Genomic DNA, 27615 nt, shown 5'->3' on the forward strand with positions numbered 1-27615 from the left:
ACAAGGAGGCATGCTGCCTTCCCTCAGAGAAGTATTTATAATCTCTACCAGGTCTCCTACAACAACCCCCTGCAAGATAGTATAAGCCATGTTGGGCAGGGGGCAGGAGAAGAAGTGGTAGGATAGGCTGCACCATTCCAATCAGCTTGTCCACATCCTCAGGAGTCACAAACTGGAACTAATCCAACTTAACCACACAAGAGTAGTCTCTGCACACCTCCACATCAGACACTGAAGTAATTGTGGAGATGGAATCTACGTCGGCCTGAATAAAAGAGATTTCCCCCCACAAAGAATTCATTAAACATGTCACAGCAGGTAATCAATGATTCCAGATTCTGATTCAAGGGAGGAGGGGCACATACTAGCCCTCTCACAACCCTAAATAGCTCAGCCGGATGTGAACTTGCAGATGCAATACAGGTGCTAAGGGTGCTGCTGTGCCCACGGCAGTGCTCCCTCTAAGACATGGACACGTGCTTGTGCTCACAAGGGTTTTTTTATGTCTGCTCAGTTAATTTTAGATCCCGCTCAGGTTGAATTAGGAAGAACCCACCCTGAATGCATGTTTACACACACTGCCTTGAAACTGCTGCCCAGAAAAGAAAAGAAAACTCATTCTGCACACGGATTTTAAAAAGTTAGAGGACACTGGACAGTGGTTGCAATGCTGTTGCAATAAGGAGTCATAATTGTGTGTAAGAAAGCAACTTGTGCCTGTGATGTTACTGCAGCGCAAGCACTGTGGTTGACAGTGGATTCTGGGTCAGTGATTCTCTTTTGGCTATTTTTGGACTGTTTGAAATGTGTGTTCTGTGTTGGGAGGGTCAGATTCTCTTTTACTGTGTGCTTCTGCAGTGTTTTTCAAGGCAGGGTTGCAACATACATTGCAGATTACAATGCAAAACTGCTACAGCCATAGGGAACAATGGAGAAATTGAAACACCCCATTGTTCCCCATGGGTAGTTCCTAGGGACACACAAATGGGTTTTGTGGTAGGGCATGATGGGTGCTATCTACCACCAGCCCCACAAAAGAAATGGGAAGCGGGCAATTTTAAACCATTTTTTAATCTTTCCAAAAAAACCTGCATGGGATCCTATGGGAGTATCCTATGCAGGTATTGGGGAAAAGGTTAAACATTTGTTTAAAATCACTTCCCCGTTTCCTTTGTGGAGTTGGTAGTAGGTAGCACCCATCATGCCCTACCACACAACCCACTTGGGTGTCCCTAGTAACTACCTCTGGGGAATAATGGGGAGTTATTTGTTTCCCCATTGTTTCCTACGACCGGGACACTTGAAACACTTCAAGTTCCACCTAAACAACTGGTCAGACTGGTTTTTTCAACGGAACGTTTCGGCCATTTGTGTTTCATTTCAAGCTAGATCCAGAATGCAAAATTCATTTCATGCACATTGCTACTTAATACCTGGGGTGGAGGGTGGGGAGAGGACTTAATCAGCCCTGGAATACTGCTGCTAGAACATATGAGTAAACTGAGCTACACAAAATCAACTAGATATTTTTGCTAGGACTAAACATGCAAGTTGTTTTGAAATTTTAAAACCATGGAGAAAGTGGAAGTTTACTGGGGAAAGTAATACACACGTTTGTATCACATTTAAAGCCTGATTTTACTGTTTTAAGAGACATAACATGAACTATATACTGTTTGTTAGCACATAAGAGTTTCCTTTTTAAAAAATTAATAGCACTTATGCTTGTTAAATTTCAGAAGTATGCCAAATGGTGCTAACAATCAACCTGCAACCTGGAAGCATTAAAACATATCTCAGATGCTGCTAGTTTAAAATTAGGAAGGGTTTTTCCAAAACGGGTACCAAACACTCTATAGCAGGTGAAAAAGTTAATACATTATTTGGAATTATAAAGGGCTTGACATCCAGATTAATACTGCACTGAAATAGAGCATTTTTGTCATAAAAGTGAGGAGAAATTTTCAACAATCCTTGCCCTCCTTTCTCTACAGCTGCCTGTCTCCTAATATGTCTCTGTGGCACCCTCCAGGGTGTGTTTTCAGGAGACACAAGCAGTTGCAGATGGAAGGGGGTATTGTCAAAATTGGTGCTTTCCCTTGCATAAGAAACATTATTCAGTGAGCACAATATTAGTCGGTTATCCAGTCTTCCTGCAGTCAGCATTACCTACACTAGAAGCAGAAGGGGATGGGACTCGTTTTCTGAGCACTCCAATCATATCCCTATAATATAAAGGACAGAGATTAGACCATTATTTTAAAGATACTTTGAAATAGTTTGAGGCATGACATTATAGTACATACTTTAGCCCTATTCTGGCAATTGTGGATGCTGTACCCTTGTACAGTATCCATGAAAGCACACTTGTAAGCCCTGCCCCTGTGCAGATATGCTCTGAAACTCTGCCCACTACAAGGACAAGTTTTGTTCTCAAGAGACAAATGCTGTATTTGGTGAGAAAATCTTCCTGTGCTTGCCAAACTGGGGTGCCAGCATGGGGAAAATCCATCCCCTTAGATCAGGGATGCACAACTTCAGCCCTCCAGCTGTTTTTGGACTACAACTCCCATAATCCTTAACCACAGTGGTCCGTAGTCAGGATGATGAAACCCACCTGTTTTGCCAGGTGTTTGCCCAATAATAATAATAATAATAATTATTATAATTATTATTATTTTAAATTAATTGTTAGTGGTATTGTTGTTGTTCATCGCCTAGAGCCCCTGGTGGCACAGTGGTAAAACTGCCGCCCTGTAACCAGAAGGTTACAAGTTCGATCCTGACCAGGGGCTCAAGGTTGACTCAGCCTTCCATCCTTCCGAGGTCGGTAAAATGGGTACCCAGAATGTTGGGGGCAATATGCTAAATCATTGTAAACCGCTTAGAGAGCTTCCAGCTATAGAGCGGTATATAAATGTAAGTGCTATTGCTAGAGTCTTTGGAGGAGGAAGTATATTTTAAAAAATTAATAAATAAATGATGGGTGTTGTAGGCCAATATCTTCAGGAGGACCAAAGGTGTACAGTCCTGCCTTAGAGAAACACTGTCATTGTGCTTTGAAAAAAACTCCTATATATCACATCAGTATGGAAACGGAGCTTATAGATACTCTTATGGATGCTATACCTGGGTTCAGTGTCCATAATTGCCTGAATAGCTCTTTTGTCTTACTTGCTTCTGGTCAAATAATTTTCATTTTTTTTTCCGAAACAAGAAATACAATCATGTAAAACTTACTGGAAGCAAAAGTGGGGATTGGGTGTGTACCATAGCAGCAATTCCTCTTTGAAACTACTTAAGTTCTTCAGAAAGTCTGTGTCTCATCCTAACAAATTACAGTATTAACTAGCACAAAATTTTCTGTTTTGTTATCCCCCTCAGGCCTTCACATTTCCAAATGAGACTGTTGATCCAACTGCAAAGACCTTTCCTCTTAGGGTTGGTTTTTTGGGGGGCAGACAGGCTTCTTTGGGTGACACAATCTTCTTAAAGTTGTATAACATTAAGTATGGTTTTAGAAAGTGTATTTTATAACCAAGTCTGTCTTTAAAATAAAATTGGGAGGTACTGGAATAAGCTATCTCCTTTCCAAGCTGCATATCAGTCTCATTATCATGTGTTTGATTCGGTTTATTAAAAGCCGCTTGAATCCCTGTGGCAAGCTATGTTCTCCAGATGGCCAGGCACAGAAGATTTTGAAGACTGTTTTCTCTAGGCCACAAATGTAACACAGGTATATGAATGCAGATGGAGAAATAATTTGTCAGATTTCAAGACTGTTCATTAATCTCAAACCATTATTTCCCACGACCGAACTCTATAGAGCTGAAGAAAGCAATGTAGTTTTCCAGTAGTGTCCTTTAACAATATCGAAGATGCATCATTCTGCTGCCGCCTGTAATAAGATTGTTTAAAAAGCCAATGATGGAACACAGGCACACCTTTTGTGTGTTTACTATCCTAATGTTGAAGTGGCAGTTGTCATTTGTAGACTTAAGCACACCAAATAAAGGTGTGCAGCTTTAGGAGTCCAAGAGGAATATGCAGGAAAAGGTCAGTTAGGAAGCAAGATTATAAAACATGCTTATACAGTACACTTACAAATTAAATGTGTTAATTTTGCTTGCTGTGTTCCATTTGGAAATTCATAATGCAAGCACCAGAAAGCAATACATTTTACCATCAAGTTACATACAGGAGGAGTGAATGTACTTGATTCAGTGTGTTATCTTTTTTCTTCATTTGTTAATTGAAAGTTTAGGTTTTTTTAAGGTAGGCTTCAAGAAGTATGTTATGCTTTACAAACAAGGGGCCAAGTATATTAACTTGTAACAGTCTAATATATATTCTCACCCTAACTTTGCAGAATAACCTTTCTGCTAGCCACTGGATGATATAAACTACTAGAAAAAGCTGAGGTCAGAGAGTTAAAAGCTGCTTCCTGCAGTTAAATTAAGTACATGAGGTAAGCTGTTGCCAGCTGCCAAATAGTATGTTAGTTTTCTAAATTAAAGACTTCAGACAGAACAAAACTTGCTTTCAGTGTGTTATTTTGGTGACTTATGTCAGCTTTTCAATTACAAACAGTGACTTGGGGTTTATAAATCACTCCTCCCCTGACTCTGTCACCCCGACTTCCCCCTGGTACCTCCGCTTACCATGGATTTTCCTCACATGTATAGTCAATTCACATTAATACTTTATGAAGTTAGGATAATCTTCAGCAGAAGCCTTAAAATATGCCATGTTTTGTCTCATAATAGTTCAGAAATTCAATATTCCAGTCTAAGAAGTTGTCTTGCTTGATATGTGTTACTGTAAATAGAAGACAGTTCAAGTTTGTATCTGCATAGCCATGATTTTAGATGGATTAAGGAATTTAAACTGGAAGGGCAATAATGGCGGGAAGAGGAGGGAGGAGAATGATTCTTATGTTGTATTGACGGTTGTTTCTACTTAACCTCTCAAAGTGGAGATCCAAATGACTACTTCAGGTATGCTGAAGAGCTTGTGCATGACCAGTAGACATTTATCTATTAAACAGTAGCCTCTTTTAAAGAGTGGCTTGTTTAACATGGCTTTCTCAAAGAGCAGCCCCCAAGTTCAAAACCCCGTTAGGCATGCAGAACTAGTTGTGTAGTTCTTTGCATGCCTTATGTTACATCAATGTCTATGTTCCATTACTGTCTAAAGCAGTGTTCTTCAGTATAAGGCCCAGGAGCTAGCAGTGGTTCCCATCAGCCTGAAGTGTGGGCTCCCTGATAATGTATTGGGTCAATGCAAAGTTTTGGCTGAAACTGAATACTCTGCCAAGTATTCAGCACAATGTGGAGGTGACCATTCCCTCTATGCACTTTGGCACTTTGCCCAATGCTGGTGGAGCTGTTTTAAGGGAAATGGAGACCTCTTGAGCCCTTGCACCATCCTGGAAGGGGTGCACAGAGTGCTAGGAAGTGTAGCCCTTCCCAGTGCTTTCCCCTTAGAGCTCTTGAGAGGATGCTCTCTTGCTTTAACTAGCCCTCCTAGCACTGAGAAAATGTAGTACTGTGTGGAGGTTAGTACAGTGGAAAATAGCTCTCATATTGAAGGTTTTTGCCAACATGGCCTATGCTTGAAAAATAGTGATGATCACCAACCTAAAGGTTATACCAATTAGGGGAATTTGTTTAAGTAATGAAACTAAAGGATTATGTTGGTAAAATATGATGAAAATATTTATGAGAGCAAATATAGATGTTACAGTATAACCATGTTGAAAGATGAACTGGAAGTCACATTGGTATATAGAAAACCAATAAAAATATAAATGCAAAAAGGCTATACCAATTAGGATCAGGAGTTCACTATAAATTGTACTTCCTATTCTGTTGACAATTTCAACTTCGGCATACATGTTTTCAGTGTTGGGAAAATGAAAGGCAAAAATGCTACATATTAGATTCAAGGTAAGAGAATGGAAAGGACCATCGAGTAGTCAATAGGTATGTGCATGAAATGTTTCAGCGCCTCGTTAGAGGTTGCTTTAAGGAGCAGGTAAGCAGGTCCTTGCCTGCTCTTCCGCTGCTGTTCTGGTCATGGTGCTGTGCTGCTCAAAATAATGCATGCAGCTGCTTCCCTGTTCCCAGCAGCTTGCTCATGGTGTCTGCACGCACATGACATTCATACATGTGCCATTTGCATGGTCAGCATGGTGCCAAAGGGTGCCCGTGGGTGCCATGTGTATGCTGATGCCGCACACAGGCTGCTGGAAACAAGGAAGCAGCCACACGTGTGCTTTTGAGCAGCACAGCGCCATGACCAGAACGGCAGCGGAGGAGCAGGCAAGGACCTCCTTACCTCCCGCCTGCACAAAATGTTTTGTGTGCATGCCTAGTAGGCAACAGTGACTTCCTATAGTAAGTGGCGAAGATAGGCAGGAAAGCAAGAATACTTGCATTGAAAGTTTACTTAGACTGTGGGTGGACTCCTTTCAGAGTCCACCAAGTATTATCTGGTAGATGTTGATTCAGGACATTATTAGCAGCAATGCTCACTCCAATCTGATTCTATATTATGAAAGAACAGCAATTGTTATGTTATTGAGCCCACTAATCGGATTGAAGGGTTTGTCACTTCAAGCAATTAACAATCTCCTTTGGCAACAAGCTGTGATAGTTACAGCAACACTGCAGATGTTTGATCAGTTCTTAACATATTTATTTAGCACCTTGGATAGGGATGGCATCAGCATTGTTTAGTGCCAAGATGAACTAATCTGACAGTCCGAACTAATTCATCAGTTTATCTTACCTCTTAAATTAAAAATACTTATCTGAAGTATGACTGAACAGGAACATCTGCCCTGTTTTATGCTGGTTGGTTCTGTTGCATTTGACAGCTGAACAGACTATTAACTGCAAACATTAACATAAGTATTGAAAAATATTCCATGTTCAACAAAACTTTATACTGTGCACCTGAACTGGGAAAACAAATTCACATATTGATTCTTTAAGATTACATTAAGAAGTGTGAACAACGACCAGAGAAGAGGTCTAGCCTCAGATACTCAATCAAACTATGGCAGTGTCTGGAAGGTGTTTAGCCAATCCTAAACCACCACCACCACCCACCAGTGGGACAGAATTGTCTGACCAGTTGAAAATGCTTCTGTAGATGTGTACCTAGGTGGTACCTAGTGGTACCACCAAGAGAGAGATCTAGCAGTTAGATATAGGGACAACTCAAAAGGAACAACTCCTGAATCATGAGACACACTCCTGAGTGGCAGAAAAGATGCTGAGTATATTGCAACTATTGATTCTGTTCAGTTATGCTTTACATCTCTCAAGCTAAATCAAAGCAGTTTAGACATTTTCTAATTAATGTAGCGGAACAAGAGCTTAGGCAGCTTCTGACTGAGTCATTGTTTGGTGTTTATGTATAAGGAAGGAAGTACACCTCATGTCTTCCTGCCCCCCACTGCCTTCTGTAGGACTTGCTTCAATTTGGTCTGAATGAAAGCTTACTAAACAGGTTGCATTGCATTAGATGCGGGGGGGAAGTATCAAGATTCAGAAAATAGTCATGAACACAAAAGCAGTCCTTACTCCGATCCACTGAATACAAATGCAGTTCCTGTGCCCAAATTATACAATTGAGTTCTGCCACATATGAAGGATGTGTTTCAGTCTTTGATTAAAACTTAATTCCAACTGTGTAAGAGATAATATTAGAACACAGGCAAGAACTGTTGCATCCCACATTAATGATTTTGTTTACAGAAAACAGAATACCAAATGACAGTGGAATAAATTTAAACGCAGGTTTTATTTTTTAAAGATTTGCCTTTGAGTAGAAATGGTATATGTAGACCAAAAAAAATTGGAGAGCTTTAAGGGAGGTGGAATTTCTCTTCACAAGTAAATATCCAGACTAAAGTTTTGCACCCTCCCTGGGGAGGGGTATTTTTCACTTATCCTCCTTTTACTCTCCTAAAATATGCCCCTGAGGCTGTAGGGCCTTCAATGACATTTTTGGGATGCACAGAGGGCTGCTACAGAAAGGGAGGATTACAAGAGATTCCCCCCTTTGCATGTGCACAATGTTATTCAGTGCATACAACATTAGCTTGGAAGGTCAGCAATTGTTTAGAAATTGGTTATATTTTATACTCAAAATTTCAAATCAAGTATAGCTTTGGCCAACTTTATGCAAACTGCACACTTTATTCTTCTGTATATTTATTCTGTTTGCTAACCACAGGAGGGGGCAAGAACCATGCAGAACACAAAAGCTCTTTTCCTCCCACCCACTAGAAATCCAGCTCAGTTGCACCCAACCGCTCATATTTTCTCCAGGCATTTTCAGGCCATAAACACATACACACCCACAAGTACAGATTCTTAAATACCTAGGGAGCAGCACTATGGAATTTTTTAAAAAATTAAAAGATCATATCAAACCTTGGGTAATTTAAAAAAAAAACACTACTGTAAATTCTTTTGTGTTGCTCTATCACATAATACGCAGTCATTTGCATACATATTCTTGCCCTCTCTTGGCACACAGGAATGCTTCTCCCTAATCACAGGGGTGGCATTATCTAAACTTCTACATGTGCTAGAAATACTGATTTAAGCTCATCCAAACCATACCAACATACCACTAGGGAGGCATGCCCTTGTGTGCCAGCAAGGGGTGAGTTTGTGCATACTTGCTAACAGAGCATCATCCAAACTGCTCCACATCTGGATGTTCAGTTATCAAGATGCTTATTTTCTGAGCCTTTTTGTCTAAGAATTTCTCCATGCTGGTGGTGCTGCTGCTGCTTTATTGTCTTGGATCCAAAGATCCCACTGGGCATTTCTTTTCTCATGAAGGGTAATCAGCCACCCACACTGCCACTCCCACCCTCTTTATGCACCATTCATTTTCCTCATACCTGCCCCTGATCTTCCCCACAGTGCACAGAGTGCCCCCATTCCCCACCCAAACCTCACTTTGCATGACTCTAAGGCTCCCTCCCTTTTTCCTCAACCAGCAGCATGCTCTCCTGCCCAGAGCCATTCACTCCCCATTCTAGCTTTTCAAAAGCCAAGAGAAGGAAGCAGAGGAGAGTGCTGGATTAGAATGGCCCACTACCCTTCCTTTTCTGTTCCCTTCCCTTGGCTTTTGAAAAGTCAAGAGGTGAAAGGGGGTGCTGCCACAGAATTACCAATATGAGGTTTGAGGGAGGTGTGGGTGGCTACTACCTGGAAGTGGCCACCTCATTAGCAAGCCAGCTGTGTACAGAGGTGTGGATAAGGCAACATGTGAGAGGGGGTGCCTGCTGTTAAATCTGAGCTCAAGTGAGAAGAATTTCTACTTCAAGTGTTCAGTTCTTGCTGGAGGTAGATGTGGGATCTTTTTGTTGGCAGAACTTTGGAGGAGGACACATGAGTGCAGGGTGGAGAACACCTTTTGCTTTGCTTTGCTTTGCTTTGCTTTGCTTTGCTTTGCTTTGCTTTGCTTTGCTTTGCTTTGCTTTGCTTTGCTTTGCTTTGCTTTGCTTTGCTTTGCTTTGCTTTGCTTTGCTTGTACAGAGGTTTGAATGAGAACAAGCAGTGAGAGAAATGTGCAGCAGCTCAACTTTAAAAACAACAAAACAGCAGACAAGTGAATCTGTTGGGTTGCTGTGCATCCTACAGGTGAAACTCGGAAAATTAGAATATCGTGCAAAAGTCCATTAATTTCAGTAATGCAAATTAAAAGGTGAAACTGATATATGAGACAGACGCATTACATGCAAAGCGAGATAAGTCAAGCCTTAATTTGTTATAATTGTGATGATCATGGCGTACAGCTCATGAAAACCCCAAATCCACAATCTCAGAAAATTAGAATATTACATGGAACCAAGAAGACAAGGATTGTAGAATAGAACAATATCGGACCTCTGAAAAGTATAAGCATGCATATGTATTCAGTACTTGGTTTGGGCCCCTTTTGCAGCAATTACTGCCTCAATGTGGCGTGGCATGGATGCTATCAGCCTGTGGCACTGATGAGGTGTTATGGAAGACCAGGATGCTTCATTAGCGGCCTTCAGCTCTTCTGCATTGTTTGGTCTCATGTCTCTCATCCTTCTCTTGGCAATGCCCCATAGATTCTCTATGGGGACAGGTCAGGCGAGTTTGCTGGCCAATCAAGCACAGTACACTGTATACTTTTCAGAGGTCCGATATTATTCTATTCTACAATTGTCTTCTTGGTTCCATGTAATATTCTAATTTTCTGGGATTGTGGATTTGGGGTTTTCATGAGCTGTACGCCATGATCATCACAATTATAACAAATTAAGGCTTGACTTATCTCGCTTTGCATGCAATGCGTCTGTCTCATATATCAGTTTCACCTTTTAATTTGCATTACTGAAATTAATGGACTTTTGCACGATATTCTAATTTTCCGAGTTTCACCTGTATTTCCCCCCAGTGAGTGGAATTGTTGAAGCCTCTCATACCCAGTGTTAATTTAACTCTTGTTTGAATAAGAGTGTTCTCTTGCATCTCATAAACATCCCAAACAGTGTGATTTTATGTGTTGAGTTATGCATAATGCATTGTACATTCTTTAGGTGGGATAAGAAGGAATTAAATACTTCATTGTCCCCACCTTTCTAGAAGTCTAGGGATGTTTTTCTCATGGCTTCAGATTTGTTCAGAAACTTCACATCTCTAGTCCTGTTCAATTGCAGTGGTGGATGCAACTTTACTTAATCTGTGTTTGATCCTACTGCTTAACGACCACTACTACTACAGATATTTATATACCACTCTTCAACCAAAGTTCTCAAAGCAGATTACATAGAGTAGGGAGCATGCCTAGTGTAACTAACTGGACTTGTAAATAGCCTAAGCATTTCATTCCATTAGGTATTATGCCATAAAGTTGCAACAGGGAGGTGTGTTGATCTGGCAACAAAGATGTATCTTGTTCCCATCAATACACTCAAATCCTGTTGGACATCTCTAAACATATCCTCTAACAACCAGGTCATAGAGGCCTGGTGGCTAGGTGAAACTTTGGTGGCTTGATTGATTAGGCACAGCTAAATGAGCACGATGTTACTCTCTGCTCATTCAGCAACTATAACTTCAAATGACAGTTCATTCTTTTAACTGCATCAGATGATTCAGAAGAATCTGTCTTAACAGTTACCATGGTATGATGTTCTATATCCTTCTACTACGTGGTTTAGCTTGAGTCTTGTGCCTGTAATTCTGCAGTGCACAAAATTCAGAAAAGATCCTGAAACTGTGTAAATCAGTGTTCGAAATTGTGTGATCATGAGTAAGGAAAGTCTAAAATGCAGTTAACCCCTAAATTGTGTGGGATTTCAAAGATCCCAAGCCACTTATGAAAGGTGAGAACTCTTTTGCATTTGGAAAGCATGCTCTACTTCTGCCACAGTATAGGATACTTCCTTGGGAGTGATCATGTATGACTTACATAACTTTATATATATCATGTACATTAGACCTGGCCAAACAAGGCTCTTGGGTCAGCAGCCACTGAACAATAAGTGGTGTGATATCCTATTGGTTTACTGGCTACAGAGCAAGTGTTTTGTGTAAACTTTTGGAAATTTTGCTTGGAGTTGAGGAAACATTTTCATTGTAACTCTTCCATGAAAATTAGTCGTCTGTTTCATGTTGTTCTGGGTTGACTTAGTATGTATTTCAATTCCACTCTTAAAGCTGCCAGGCTAGAGTGTTATCATCTTATACCCTAATCCCATGTGTGGCAGCTCTCACAAGAGTTCGGAGAGTTGCCAGATAGCCATGGGACAGTCCAGAGAAAGAATGTGGTGGTGGTGGTGGTGGCCGGCCGGCCGAAGAAAACAGTGGAGAATGGCCAAGCAGCCGCGGCAGTTGGCTGGCGGGCATCCAGAAAACGGGGGCAGGGGGCACAAAAGGAGGAAATGGGGGAGGGGAACAAGAAGAAGGCAGCAGGCAGGCGGAGGGGGGAGAAGACAGGTGGGCAGACAAAAAAGCGGCAGTGGGGGGAGAAGGTGGCGGCGAACTAGTGGCGCAGATGCTATCTGCTAGATCAACTAGTTTCATAGAATTCTCTTAAACAAGGAGAATGTGATTGAGTAAAATGCAGAAGAGCATACCTGTTGAGCATCACAACTGTGTGGAATATTTTTAAGATGCATAATTATCTACAATGTGTTATGTTTGCTGGATAGTATGTAGAAGAATTGACAGGCCCATAGAGCCGCTTACTATTTATTTATTTCATTTCATTTCTATCCTATTCTTCCTCCAAGGAGCCCAGAGGTACATGCTTATGTTTATCCTCACAACAACCTCTGAGGTAGGTTAGACTGAGAGAGAAGCGACTGGCCCAGAGTCCCCCAGTGATTTTGAGTGGGGGTCTTAAACATAAAACCCAGGGCTGCCGCCTGCTATCTTCAGGGCTAAGCAGTTATGCCTTTAAGTCAGAGAGACCAACTTGAGAATGGCCGCTGCTACATGAGTTGGCAACCAACTTTCCACCCATTATATTTTTAAATTTGCAGAATTGGGGTGGAGCAGAATACTGTCTGCAGTTCAGTAGCTTTTGCAGCAAAGGAGATAGTTTGACGTGAGTGGTAGTAGCTGGTGGTAAAGGAGGCTTGGGTAGTGGGATGGGTGTGGCCTATGCACATCTGCTAAGATGGAGAGTTCTGCCTTCCAATCCCATTGAGTTTTGCTTGGTAAACAGTACATCAATACTTAATTTTCTATTATACATTTAGCATCTCTATGAAAAAGCAGAGATTCTTGAATGAATTTTCTTGTTTCTTTTGACAGCTATGGCAGCCATTCGGAAAAAGCTGGTTATAGTGGGTGATGGTGCCTGTGGCAAAACCTGTCTGCTCATTGTATTTAGTAAAGACCAGTTCCCTGAAGTTTATGTTCCTACAGTATTTGAAAATTATGTAGCAGATATTGAAGTTGACGGAAAGCAGGTGAGTACTTGTATCAAAACTACACTGTGTCTTCTACATATTATGTTTTCTACATAATTGCCTACAAGTGTACTTTAAGCTCTGTAGCTTCATGGTATTAATCAGCTGCTGTAGCATCTTTGTACAAACTTCCTATGTAAAACAGTCAGACCCTTGGTCCATCTAGCTCAGTATTATCTGCAGTGACAGCAGTAGCTCTCCAGGGTTTCAGAAATTTCCCAGTCCCACCTGGAGATGCTCGGGATGTTCTGCATGCAAAGCAGATACGCTTGCTCTGAGCCACAGTCTTTCCTCATTCTTTGAAACTGGTAGGGTCAATAAAACAAAATGTGTTGGTTATGATGTGAATCATCTGATAGTTACACTGAAAGTGTTGACTCAATATGCGGCAGCTGTGGAAAAGGCCAATTCCATGCTAGGGATCATTAGGAAGGGGATTGAAAATAAAACTACTAATATTCTAATGCTCTTATACAAAACTATGCTGTGGCCACACCTGGAGTACTGCATACCATTCTGGTCATCACATCTGAAAAAGGACATTGTAGAACTGGAAAAGGTGCAGAAGAGGGCAACCAAGATGATCAGGGGCCTAGAGCACCTTTCTTATGAGGCAAGGCTACAACACCTGGGATTTAGTTTAGAAAAAAGACGACTGCGGGGAGTCGTCGTCGTCATCATCATCATTATTATTATTTCTTGTTTACACAGTCAGACAGGTGTTATTGACTGGTTTGTTTTATCCAGACATCGAGTCCTTCCCAAGGATCTGGGACGCCAGAATTTTATTGTCAATGTTGTTGCTGTTGTTATAGATATTGTCGCAGAATATAGGTTGTTCCCAGTAAAGCTGCTTTTTGTAATTGGCTGGTGGTGATTTCTGTGGCCCCTATGGTGTTGAGGTGCTCTTCAAGGTCTTTTGGAATTGCACTCAGGGAGCCAATTACCACTGGGATTGTTTTGGTCTTTTTCTGCCACAGCCTTTCAATTTCAATTTGTAGATCTTTGTATTTTGTGATTTTTTCTATTTCTTTTTCTTCTATTCTGCTATCCCCTGCTGGTGGTGGTGGTGGTTATTTCATACTAGATTTTTTGGTGCAGGGATTGGAAAGCACCAGAAAGCAGACTGAACATAGCCTGCTATTTCTTCACTATAAGACCCCCTTCAGTGGGTCTTATCAGTAGGAATGTTTTCATATTTATAGACATCCCAATTTATTCTCCTTTGATCAAAGCAGCTGACACTAAAGGAGACATCCATAAACAATCAAATCCAATAATTAAACCTCTCAGAGAGTGTTAACTGTCTCCTTTAATCAGTGTTAACAGATTTTTTAAAAATCTACCTAATAGCACTACTTCAAAATAAGGAGATTGCTTATTTTTCCCAGCCACTGAAAGTTTTGAACGAATAGATAGGCCTTCTTGCAAAAACCCAGTAGCCCTGGAGGCTGTTAAGGATTGGAGCCAGTACTAAAAAAAGCCTTTTTGCCACTGTGGAAGATGGTATATGCAACTATATATGATAAGAGCTCATATGGGAGAGGCATGTTCTCAGATCTGAAAGACTTTTCAGAATATTTTAACCAAAGCTTTGCTCTTGACAAAGCTTACCTAAATATCTTCTAACCTTGGCTGATTGCCTTTGCTCTTCCTTTAGGTGGAGCTGGCCTTATGGGATACAGCAGGACAAGAAGATTATGACCGACTTAGGCCTCTTTCATACCCAGACACCGATGTTATACTTATGTGTTTTTCAATTGATAGTCCTGATAGTTTAGGTAAGTATTTCAAACAAATTCATACCATGTTCTCTAAACTACTATATTGATAACAGGATGCTTTTGCCATGAAGCGAAAACTTCATTGAAATCAATGAGACAAGTTGTGACCCCATTTAACTTTGACCCCATTTAATTTCAGTGGGTCTTAGTCATGACTAACGTTTTGCAACTAGCAGTCTCTGCCTTTCTGAGAATATCCACATGCTACCCTACTAAGCCCTTGGATGGCAAGTAGATCACAGAGCAGGAAACAGAGCCTATATAAAGGGTGAAATCATAACAAACTCTCACTTTGGAACTAAACTGGGCTGGGAGGTGAACACAACAGATTCTCCCTAATGTGATAGGGCTAAATGGCCTTTATGCACATCACTGTATGTAAAAACAAAAAACTTATTTTAGATTGCCTCTGAATTTATGTGCTGATATGCATGGAATTAATTTGCTTCACACCATGAAAAGTAGTGATTTCAGGCTATTTCTGTTTTACCTAGATAGAGAATTGCAGAATATAAATGGCTACTGTGTTGCTGCATAGCATGCATATGTTTAAATGGGCAAATACTTCATTCTATGAAAGTACAGTTTCAATTTTGTGATCTAAAATTTTACTACTGACCAGTGATGAATAGCACTCCTAGGTTTTTTAGCCTACTTTCCAGTAGGCTTATAAGATCATCCAGCATTCAGTTTGTGTCCGTATGTCCCCCACTATCAACTTTGTAATGTCTGGACCAATATGAACCAAATTGGTACAGTTGTAGGGAAACATGGGAATACCTCAACAGTGTAACTTGTGGTGATGTCATCCACCCCAGTTCAAGATGGTGGATGTGTAAATGTTTGAGGCGCAAGTGGGCTAACGTGAACCACCTAACCGATTTGAACCAAATTTGCTACATCTGTAGTGACACATAGGGATGCCTCAGTGGTGTCGTTTGTAATGTCATCCACCCTGATTCAAGATGGCAGGCATTTGAGGCCAAGTGGGTTAACCTTTCAACCATCTAACCTATTTGAACCAAATTTGGTACAGTTGTAGTGAGTGACACACAGGGACACCTCAGTGGTGTAGTTTATGTCATCCACCCCAGTTCAAGATGGCGGACACATGAACATTTGAGGCACAGTTGGGCTAACTTGTGAACTACCTAAACTATTTGAACCAAATTTGCTACAGGTATGGGACATATAGGGACAGCTCAAGAGCATAATGATGTCATCCACCCTGATTCAAGATGATGGACATATGAATGTTTGAGTGCAAGTAGGAACCGATTTGCAGCAAATCTGGTACAGTTGTAGGGACATCTCAAATGCATAGTCCACCCCAATTCAAGATGGTGGATGCATGAATGTTTGAGGCACAAATGGGCTAACTTGTGAACTGCCTAACTGATTTGGACCAAATTTAGTCATGTTGTAGGGATAGTGAAAGGAAAGTAGACAGATTAGTTCTTACTAGAACGACTTGTTAATATTTTCAATGCAAATTGAAAAACCTAAACACTTAGAATTATTTGCTAATTAAGATATCTGTTTAAAACCTTGATTTATTCCTAGAAATGCTGTTAATAATCTCTTAATTGGACATGGTGGTGGGTCGAGGGCTGTGTTTCATTTTAGTTGTTTTTTTCTTTTCTTTCAAGCATAAACACAATGGTGGTTAAGAAATAGTAGCATTGGGCTACTGTGAACTTGGTCTTTAGTCAAATATAGGCTGTTAGAGGAACCAGAATGGTATAGTGGTTAGAATTTTGGTCTAGGACCAGAGTTAAAATCCCCATTCAGCCATGAAAATCACTGGGTGACTCTGGGTCAGCCACTTACCTCTCAGCCTAACCTGCCTGACAGGGTTGTTATAAGAATAACATAACCATGTACACTGCTCTGGGCTCCTTGGAGGAAGATAAGGATATAAATGTAGAAATAAACAAAAATGAGTATACTAGTGTGTACTTCTAATGCTTCTGTAGAGATGCCAAAGTGGAAATATGAATAAACTGAATCTACTACATGGAAGCACCCTGAAAGAAAGAAAATCTAACTATGCTTTTATAGTATTGGGCTTTTCCCTAAGTAGTGGTAGCTGAAGTGGATATCTGTTAAGGAAGCCTGAAAAACTCTAAGGCTCTATTGCTTGGGATTCTTAAAGTAATGCTGATGCCTGTAAAATCTGAAATACTCTTCCAGGCCTTCAGAATTTTTGCGATGGCTTCTGTGCTAAATAGACCTTCAACAGTTCTCTCAAGGTTGTTGCTATTTGGTAAGGGGTATGGGGTATCCTTGCACTTCTTAAAAAAGAAACCTGCTGTGCAGGTGTTAACAGTCTTGATGGCTGCTTGGAGCTTGACTTGGTTTGGTTTGGCTTCAGAGAACATTCCAGAGAAGTGGACTCCAGAAGTGAAACACTTCTGCCCCAATGTACCCATCATCCTGGTAGGAAATAAGAAGGACTTGAGGAATGATGAACACACAAGACGGGAGCTGGCCAAAATGAAGCAGGTATGGCTTTGTGAAGGGCTGTGAGTTTTTTGTTGCTGTTTTTAGCCTTTTTATATAAAATGTTTGTATGTTGCTGGAATTATGAGGGACTGGAAATCTTCATTTTGTTAACAAGAACAGCTGACTTGAAAATACTTTTATGTGGGATGTTAGTGGTTTTGAGCCACATTCCTAAAATGGTGTGTAAATGTCTTGCTCAGAGCAGCTGTTTATTAATCCTTATTGAGACTTGGTGAAAAATCAGCCTCATCGTATAAAGGGACTTTGCAGACTTGGAAGAGGGGTGTCTTCTGATAGAGGAGCACATATTCACTATTGGAGGTTAGAGCAGAGTTCTTATTCAATTAAAGCAAAAAAACCTTGGTTTACAGGAATAGTTATGGTGGTGGCACTCCAACTGAACTGCAAAAAAATGAGGACATTTGATGGCCTATGATGGATGCATGGGGGTACAAGACCTGATGTCCAGTCTGAGAGATGGTTTTGGCCTAAAAAATCATAGCTGGGGGTTAGTGTTATAGCAGTGTTCAAGAAGAATTTGATAATGTGCCTCTGAGCATATGGTGAGTGCTGTTACCTTGGCAGACAACTACGATCAGCACAATTAGTAAGAGGTGACATCACTCACCAAATGCCCCAGCTTTTGCTGTTGACACGAGCCTACGCAAGTAATGTATTGGAGCATGGAGGACCTCGCCAAACTTTGTTTCAGTGGTGGTTGTTTTGTTGGGCAGTACATTACCTGTGACTGGAATCAGGTCTTGTGCCCCCATGGCATGAACATCATGGGCTATCAAGTTTCCTCACTTTTTTGCAGTTCAGTTGGAGTGCCACCACCATAACTGTGCCTGTACACCAAAGGTTTTTTGCTTTAATTGAATTCCCTCACTTTTTAAAACAGGGGATCCCATACACTTAATATAAGTGTATTTGGTACAAGGAAAGTTAAAATTCTATTCTAGCATTGCCAGGCATAATAGAGGCAGATGTGTGCTCTTGGGTTTAAAAAGAACCATAACTTTTACAAATAAAGGTGTAGCATATTTTAAGTGGGGTGCAAGAGTACATTAACTATTCTGTTTTTATTACATAACAAGTGGGATATGCTTATAATTACTGTATGGAGAATGTCTACTTAACACATTGTATGGTGGCTGCATACTGGTTGGGTTTTTATTTTTTAATAAATACATCACTATAAGGATCATAGGCAAATACTGGGCTTCACCTGGGGAGAGAAAGCTCATTAACATTCTATAAAATACCCTTGGCTGACTGTAACAGAGTATGTGCGAATCTTGCCTTAACATAGGAGTGATTTTCTTAATTTGTAGTAATTCAAACAAACCCATGAAGGGCCATCATATGGAAGACAGACTGCTGATAGAAACCTTTTCCAAATAAATTGAGTGTGTGTGGGCCTCACTATTACTTAGCAAATCTCCAATTGCAGATTTAGAAGAGGAAATACTAGGACTGTGCAAATTGGAAGATTTGGAATTCCATGTTGGAATTTCTGCCCACCACCACAAGGAGGCAGCCAGTTGTGGAGCAATTGCCCCAGGTAGTATGGTGGGGAGCGGATTCTTTAAATGCTGACTCTGCACTGGCACGGGGAAAGCTGGGGGCCTGCAGAAATTCTCGGTAGCATCCAGGGTGGGGCGGGGGAATGACATTGAACCTTAGGGTGAGGGTGGCCTACATGTGTATGACTTGGCAGATTTGCTCTGAGCCAGCGAAGGATGGGGAATGATAATTTTTCACAGGATGCAAAACTTAAGATTCACAGAGAACTGACAGTCTTGTGCTTATGCCTTTGACTTCAGAACTGCATTAAGTTAGGAAAAGAGGAGCTTTTCAAGTAATTGTTGCAGTTACTGAAGTGTTATGAACTTTGGGAGCAAAATCTTGCATCATAAAAACTCAAATGTTTGATTATATTTCTTGGGATATTTTTTCAACTTTCTATAACAGGGCAACATCCAGACCTATTAAAATGAATATGATTAAATTAGTCATGAGTAACTTATCTGATTTCAATGCTTTGTCAAGACAAGCTTGTGTAGATGTTGCCCATTCTAGATTAAAACAAAACTAGTAAGATGTGCACTTGTACTGACCAAGAAGGTAGTATTTTGAGCCATCTCATAGCACACATGCTCTCTCTCCCCCACCCCTTCATTCATATATATATAATCATCGATCACACACTTTTGTTCAAATGTAAATCTAATCAGCATATTAAGAGTAAAATGTGATGCTCAAAGATCATATTCTGTCTGATGACATACTTGTGAATATTAACCACCTCATACCACACTCTTTCCTGTAAGCTTTAAAGTACAAAAATTCATTTTTCTTTACTGGAAATACATGTTGAAGCCCCACTTTCTACCCTTAATGACCTTTTTAGGTTTCAGTTTGATTTGAAAACAAGGCCATTATGGGCAGAAAGGGGGCTTCAACAGGATTGTGTGCAAAAAGAAAACAATTCTGTATTAAGAGCATCTAGAAAAGAGTAGGGCTTATGTTCACAAGCAAATATATTAGTAGACTGTGACCTTGAATGTAGTAAATATACTTCAGACTTGCATGTTAATACTATGCGCTGACCAGAATTAGGCACTATACAAACTCACATTCAGTCAAGCTTGTGTTAAAAGAAGTCTAATTGAACTTCATCCATGCTCCACATCTTTGGGGGGGAAAGATGTCTTGGAAGGGTGTCTTGCCAGGAAATAGTTACAACGGAAGTCTCTCACTTGCCTGATTTAGAAACAGGAAATGAATATAGCAGTGCTCATACTTCTTGAAAGCCAGACTTAAATAATAAGCTAGACAAATCAGCATTACAGATGTCCAGGGCATGGTCACTTATTTGTTCCCATGTGCCCCATTTCTCTCCTTATGTACACCTCCTCCCCCAGCTGTCGTAAGCACAGTACTACATTTCCCTAGCCAGAGAAACCTAACATTGCTCTGTGGCATCTGTTGGTTTCACCTTCTCTCCCTTAGGGCTCTTGGGCTCTTCTAGCATTTTGGTGAAGGACAACAGATACTATAATGCAGCGCTGGGGTACTATGTCACCCTAGCAATGTGATCGCTGAAGAGTTTTGCCATATGGAAAGTTTGTCAGCCAACACATTTTTGGAGCTTGCTGTGGAGACAAATTGGTGAATTGTATAACTTAAATGGGCTTTTCAAATAATGATGCTGAAGCATCAGGATTGAAATGGCATAGTGTCTGAGCACTGTCTTCCCATCTGTAACTCTGGGCTCTTCTGCTGCATGGGCAGCATATTCTTTGAAAAGACACAAGATGCTTCCAAAGTGGAAAACTGACTTGCAGGCCTGTATAAATAAATACTCTGCTCCAAATAGCTGAACAATGCTTCCCCACTGGCACCATGTGGTGGCAAGAGTTGCCATGTACCTCCACACAGGACCCAAATCCCTAACCAGTTTCTGGCTGGTTCTGAGGGCCCCTTAAAGAGAACAGCCCTGCTGCATTCCAGCTCCATCTTGGGAGGGGCACTACAAAGTGGAGTCCTTTCCAGGACTTTCCCCATAGAGTTCTGTGGGAAGTGCTGGAAAGGACTCCACTTTGTAATGTCTCTTCCAAGATATAAATCAAATAAATAAAAATAAATTTAAAAATAAGGTGACGCTGGAATGCAGCAAGGCTCCATTCTTTTTAGGGGCCCTCGGAACCAGCAAGGGTTAAGGAGCCAAGTCCTGTGAAGAGATGCCAGTGGGGCTGTAAGGACGATTCAGCTTCAGCTAATTGGAGCTGAATATTTGTACAGACTTACGAACTTACCTATAGCCAACCTTCCCTTCTGAAATTATTGTCTGGGTAGTGGGGAATCTAGAAAAAGAGGCTTTTTTTGGTTTACATTTGTTCTACGTTGTAGTGATCAGGCTCCTCTCCCTCTAAAGCAGGGCTTCTCAACGTGTGGGTCCCCAGATGTTATTGGACTTCAGCTCCCATAATCCCCAGCCCCAGTGGCCTTTGGTTGGGAATTATGGGAGTTGAAGTCTAATTACATCTGGGGACCCACAGGTTGAGAAGCCCTGCTCTAAAGAGTTAACCGGAAGTGAACCCAGTCTTCACTGATAGGCTGGTGAACTCCAGGGCTCACCCAGTCAGCACACCAGGTGGGTGTGACCTAGAGAGCTGCTACCAGGAAGAAGGGAGTTCTATGTTAGAAGTTTGGCTGGAGGTGCACAGGAGGACATGTGGCCATGGAGGTTGGCTGCATGAGGATAACTGTAAAGCCTGGGAAGACAGGATTACAGGAGGCTTGAAGTCCCATCAGGAGTTTGGTGAGTTCAAGGAAAAGGGAAGTTTAGTCTAGGGAAATGTTTTAGTCAGACTTTGCATTAGAGATATTATATGTCTTTGGTGTGTGTGCTCTGCACGTTCTGGATACTGTTCTATTATAGTTTATCTGCAGTGTAATTGAAATATGAAACACTAGCCTATGCTCAGTCTACCTAGGGTGTTGTAAAGGCCTCTGTAAACAGTTACGTGTGCATTAAGTCAACCTATTTTTGTAATCCTACTAAGTATTCTTAACTGTATCAAAAAGCTGAGAAACCTCAGATGGAAGCAGTCTGAATAAAACTGTTCTTTTAGTTTTTCTCTTTTTACAAGCCTCTCCAAGTTGGTTTCTAACTCAGGAAAAGCCGAAGGTTTCTCTGGTGCAAACACATCTTCAAACGTTCAGCAGCTATCATTTTTCTCACCATGTGTAGGCTTACATGTGGAAGATTTTTGTATTTGTCCAAGAGCCAAATTAAGAATTTTTTTCTGGGTTATCCCACCCCAACCCCAGAGAGTTTCTATAGACAAAATGGGTGGTGGCGGCAGCATTTTGAACCTACCAGTAATACAGAATTATTTTAGGAGAAGCCTAGCCAGGCAGCTCAGCAGGAATTATTCAGCATTTCTTTCTCTCACATGAGCTTGCTCTGAGACAAAGGCTGTAATACATACATGTTGTACAGATATTGGCTTGAAGATGCTGAAGCTTGCAATGAGTATGCTTGCTCATCTTGAGGAAGCCCTGTGTGGGGGGAAATGCACTGTCACACAAGTAATTGCCTGTCTTGGTAATACCCTATAGTAATAAAATTACACTTTCCATTATATACAGTGTTTGTTGAGTCCTTTATTCAACTATTTTGACTTCCAGAAAACTATTGGAATAGTTTCACTTATTTAAATTGTTATTATAAACTCTTTGAAAGGCATAAGAGACACATTGCAGCATCTTATCAGCTTATAAAACAATTGCACAGCAGTCTGAGCAAGTATATCAAGATGTATAGATGACAATAGCAATAGCACTTACATTTATATACCGCTCTATAGCTGGAAGCTCTCTAAGCGGTTTACAGTGATTTAGCATATTGCCCCCCAACATTCTGGGTACTCATTTTACCGACCTTGGAAGGATGGAAGGCTGAGTCAACCTTGAGCCCTTGGTCAGGATCGAACTTGCAACCTTCTGGTTACAGGGCGACAGTTTTACCACTGCGCCACCAGGGACAAGTAATTAGCAGTTCTTTTTCTGCTGTTTATATTGATGCAACAAATGCTGCCATTTTTCTTTGTGTGAGCACAGGAAAGACCATGTAGATTCTAAGATTTGAACCCATGATGATTTATTCTCCCTGTTCTATCAAACCTATTGGTACTGTAGCAATTAGATGTTAATTCCTCAATGTTATATCTTCCTTGGCTAGAAAAGAATTACCCAAGCTTGTTCCATTCAAAATAGTAACTTGTATCAGAACTGAAAAAGAGGGGTTGCCTCTAATTACCTTTTCAGTCCTGCTAATTAGCTGCTATTGTGTTTTTGTACAGGAACCAGTCAAACCTGAAGAGGGCAGGGATATGGCAAACCGCATTGGTGCTTTTGGATACATGGAATGCAGTGCAAAGACCAAAGACGGTGTGAGGGAAGTTTTTGAAATGGCCACTAGAGCTGCTTTACAAGCTCGGCGTGGCAAGAAAAAATCTGGGTGCCTTCTCTTGTAAAGCATGGCCAGGGGAAGATGGCTGAAGCAGCGCCCTGCACTTGATAAATTTTCGAAGTGCTGTTTATTAATCTTAGTGTATGATTACCAGCCTCTTTTCATTTATCTATAATTTACTTAAGAGATTTGAAATCAAGTCTTGCTACCAGTATTTAGAAGCCAACCATGATTTTTTTATAATGGTCTGCATCAAATACATCTGTGCACACAAGGGTTAACTTCAACATTCCTCTAACAAAACTTTCTCTGCACTTGCCAGGTATGCCAGGCGCTAATTCAAGACAATTCTCTAACTTCTTGCTTTTTTAGAAATGGGAAAAAAGCTGGTAACACTGAGAATTGGGCTGTAACTACTTCATAACTAACATGTCCTAGCCTATTCAGGTACAACAGACATGGCTGTGGATGAGGTCCTGAGTAACTTCAGTGTTTTCACATTAAGAAATGTTTTCCCCTTCTGTTTCCTGCTCCAAGGCTCTGAAGTATAAAATGATATTTGGAAAATGTGATTACCCTGAAATGATCAAAGTCCCATCCTGCTATGAGAAGTGACAGTTCTGTGGTTTCATGTTAGTTACTTTATAGTTACTGTGTAATTAGTGCCACTTAAATGTATGTTACCAAAAATAAATCTATATACCCCAGCCTAGATGTAGTATTTTTTGTATAATTGGATTTCCTAATACTGTTGCTTGTAACTTCTGCGTAAGGTGTTCTGGGTTTTTTTAAGTGTGTACTTACAAATAAAGTCAAATGGAGAGTTATGTCCTTCCCCCATTTGTAACTGTCCAACCCATTTGTATGACTTAAACATGCCCAGAAGTTCATCTTGATACCTCCTCTAGGAGCAAGGGAAAGGCAGCTGATCTATGCTCAAGGCAACTGTTTCAGAAGCTTTAAGTTAACCCCTGCTGGATCCAGCTCCAGTCTGAAAATGCAAGTTCTTGCTTAACCATCTGCTGGCCAAATTCCCATCCTGTGAATTTTTTGCTGTTCCACAGCAAACTAAACTCTATTCTGTATTTCCTGTTTCCAACAACTAATAGAATAAAGTCAGTTTTCTAAGCTCCCTGTATTCTGGTGTTTGTATTCATCACTGTGTAGGATTCTGATATAAGCGTGCCCTGAGGCTTGAATAAAAACTTTTTTAAAAGAAATACTTTTTAATATATTTGACTACAATAATATCTATAGATTGCTGAAGCCCAGCACATCGTATGAAGATGGACTATGTGTCTTTAAAACCAGTAGCTGAGCTCTTGGTTAAAGGGGAAAGTTGAGTGCTTGCAACTCAAGAGCAGCCCTCCTAAAAGCTGCCTAAGCTCCTCTTCTGCCAGGAGGATCCAAGCTTACGTTGCCAGATCAAGACATGTCAACACAAGAGAATAAGCACACAGTAAACTCTGGAAAGCACCCTTGTTAATTATGCACCAGAAAAGTTGCCAGGTATTGTTGTTTCCCACAGATTTGGTTCCTGGAATCATAAACAGATGTACATGTGAATAAGGACACATGTATTATGCCAATGTTTGCTAACTATAGTAGCTAGGTGATTGTATATTAAGGATTTTGTGATGCAAAGATGGTAGGCAACTGGGCAGTCTACTTCAGATTGTGCTTTCCACAAAGCTCATCGGTGAAGTGGCTAGTAAACCATCCGCACTGCTAGACCTTTAGACTACAATAGATTATCTTTGGGGGTGGACAGGTTTTCAAGTATTGGCAAGTGGGATGTTTATGTTTTTTTAATGCATCTGTTGCTTAAATTGAACTGTTAAGGTGTGAAATGGCATTTCCTAAAGGCTTCAAGAACTACATATTTAATCAACCCCCTGGTGATCAGAAAACAAGTCTATTTTTGTATATCAGTAGGTGTGCTCAGTATTGCCATAAGATTCCCTCTATCCTTTATTCTGCAAATACTGCATTGGTAGGTGAACTTGGAGGACTGGTCCAGCTGACTGGAAGGACAGCAAACAACAGTTTGTTCTCATGCAAGGCAATCTGTTCTGTGCAGTCCTTAAAGCCTTCTCTACCACGTATACCTGTAGAAAGCTGACTAGAGCACTGGAGCACTGTTTATAGTTGATGTACCTGTTCCGTCCTCTCTCCCTGCATTCTTGGTGGGGAGGGAAGTTAATACCAGAGGGGAAATCATGGAAATCAATGTAGACTGGTATCTAGTTTGTGAAGACAAGCCCTATAAAAGGGCTTTACAGGACTATCCCCTCCTCCTCATCCCCATTCCTGATTGTTCACCAGTATTCTCTGCACTCCCATTGCATATTAAAATATTGCAGTTCAATCTTGCATGCATATGTAAGATTTTTTTTAAATGTAAAAGCTAAATTGGAGGTAGTTGAGCTAAATGTAGCTAATGAGGGGGGAAATACTGTACTCTCATAGGTAAGTCTTGTCTGGTTAATGGCACACTATCTGCTACCAACTTAGATGTCTAGGTGGCATAAGCATGTAGCAGAGTCCTGAATATTAAGGGATTGTAGTCTTTGTATTCCAGCATCAGAAGAGAAATAGCTGAATGCTCTGAAATAAAAGAAAAACATGGTCAACCAAATTATTTGTCAGCATTTGTGTCAAGCACAGAAATTGTTATGCATTAAATAGGTATTTGCTGCCAGATGGTGTGTCTATCATTGATGAACTAGATCCATGTGACCAAGGGTCTAGAAGTGTATGCCCACCAACCTATACCACAGCAAAAAGTCTGAAACAGGTGAGTTCCCCCCTCCAAAAAAAGAATTTTGATATGGCAGGGGAAGTTCACTAAAAAATAAAACCAAGGCATGCCCAAGCCTTTGGTCACACCTACAGTAGCTCTGGATGCTGAGCACAGCTCTTAAGGTGATCTGGGCACCTTCAATACCTTCATAAAATGTTTTTTACCATGCATCAATCTTCTTTGCAGACATGATCTCAGAATATTGTTATGCATCAACAATGAGAAATGCAACTTGATTATCTGTTGTGAAGGAAGAGCTTGACTTGTTTCAGTTTAAGAACATTACATGATAATATCTTACAGATGAGGTGGGAGTGCCCAAGGGAGGGCAGAGAATGGGTTGGCATTGTCATGTTCAGTTTTTATTTTCTGCACTGTATATCTTAGCATCTCTTAGTCATCCACTTCTGCAAAACAAATTCCATGTTTTTTATGCAAACAGTTCCAGCCTGTTTTCCAGACCCCTTCTGTAGATCTTGTGCAATAATGGCAATAGCTGTGTTAACAGATAAGTATTGTATACAGTATTCAGATGAAGAAACACTGGATACAAGGCGCCAGAGTATTTATGTTCACAGATTTCTAACATTTTCCAGCAGCCTTCTGACTTTATCAGCTATATCCACTAAACATTACAGAAGGTTTTGCCCAGCAATTAACAATGATATTCAACAAATACTTCAAGTTCTACCTAGTACTAAACTAGTGTTCATTGATTTAGGACTGGGGGAAGGAAGGGGACTTTGGAGTCTTTGCTAATTGCTAATTAAATTTTTTTCCTTGTTCCATGTTTCTTGTTCCATGTTTGGCAAGGTCAAGGTAACGTGTCATCAGTACACCTATGCAAGTTTTATTCTGGTCTCTTTTCTCTTACATCCAAGGATCTGCAAATATTGAACAGGAGATACTGCAACATTTGTTCTCATAAGCCCAATGGTTGCCCACAAACTTCTGCACACAACAGTATCTAACTAAGGCAGACTGAGAGGAAAGCTTTAAATTGACTATTCCTAGGTTGCACTGTTGTACGGGGTGTTCAGATAACCATTTGTTTTGTCTGGACAGATTTCCTGTGCTATGTGACCGAACAAGAGGTCAGTCAGCATAAGAGTAAGGCTTCCTGTTTCAGGATCAGACAAGGGCCCCTGTAAGTATATTGAGGCAATAGCTCTGTAGAGACAAGTAACTGGTGGACACCATGGAGTAGAAGAAAAATAAGCCATGTAATCAAGAGGTCCTTCCTTCCTACTGGATAATTAATCAAAATGTGTTTTTTTTGCCTTAAACTTCAATACCCATAAAGTTTAAGCCTACTCTGCATTTCTTCTGTCACCATCCTGTCAAAGTGCCATCTAGCTGAGCTTTTCTGAATGGTTTGGAGCCTGCTCAAGTTTCTCAGGTGGGGCTATGAATATGATGATACCTAACTCTGCTACTTTCAGGTGAGTCAGTGGAAAAGCTGAACTACTGCTTGAGTGTGACACGGGACTGGACACAGACCAATAAACTCAAAGCAAGCAAAATGGAAGTGGTGTTGATAGGTGGTGTGCTATTCCAG

At 40.7% G+C, this 27615-nt stretch overlaps 1 protein-coding gene across 1 annotated transcript in view; it reads left to right on the top strand.

Annotated features, from left to right (window-relative positions):
• The window catches only part of RHOA (ras homolog family member A), a 39655-nt gene extending 15273 nt beyond the window's left edge, over positions 1 to 24382 (top strand). The window contains exons 2-5 of the mRNA XM_053297107.1: positions 12825 to 12982; positions 14643 to 14763; positions 17141 to 17271; positions 23145 to 24382. Of these exons, the coding sequence (XP_053153082.1) occupies positions 12827 to 12982; positions 14643 to 14763; positions 17141 to 17271; positions 23145 to 23318 (582 nt within the window). The 5' untranslated portion in view covers positions 12825 to 12826 and the 3' untranslated portion in view covers positions 23319 to 24382. The remainder of the gene's footprint in view (positions 1 to 12824; positions 12983 to 14642; positions 14764 to 17140; positions 17272 to 23144) is intronic.
• Positions 24383 to 27615: the final 3233 nt, after the last annotated feature.

The sequence above is a fragment of the Hemicordylus capensis genome, chromosome 2, assembly GCF_027244095.1.
Source record: "Hemicordylus capensis ecotype Gifberg chromosome 2, rHemCap1.1.pri, whole genome shotgun sequence".
Classification (NCBI taxonomy): domain Eukaryota; kingdom Metazoa; phylum Chordata; class Lepidosauria; order Squamata; family Cordylidae; genus Hemicordylus; species Hemicordylus capensis.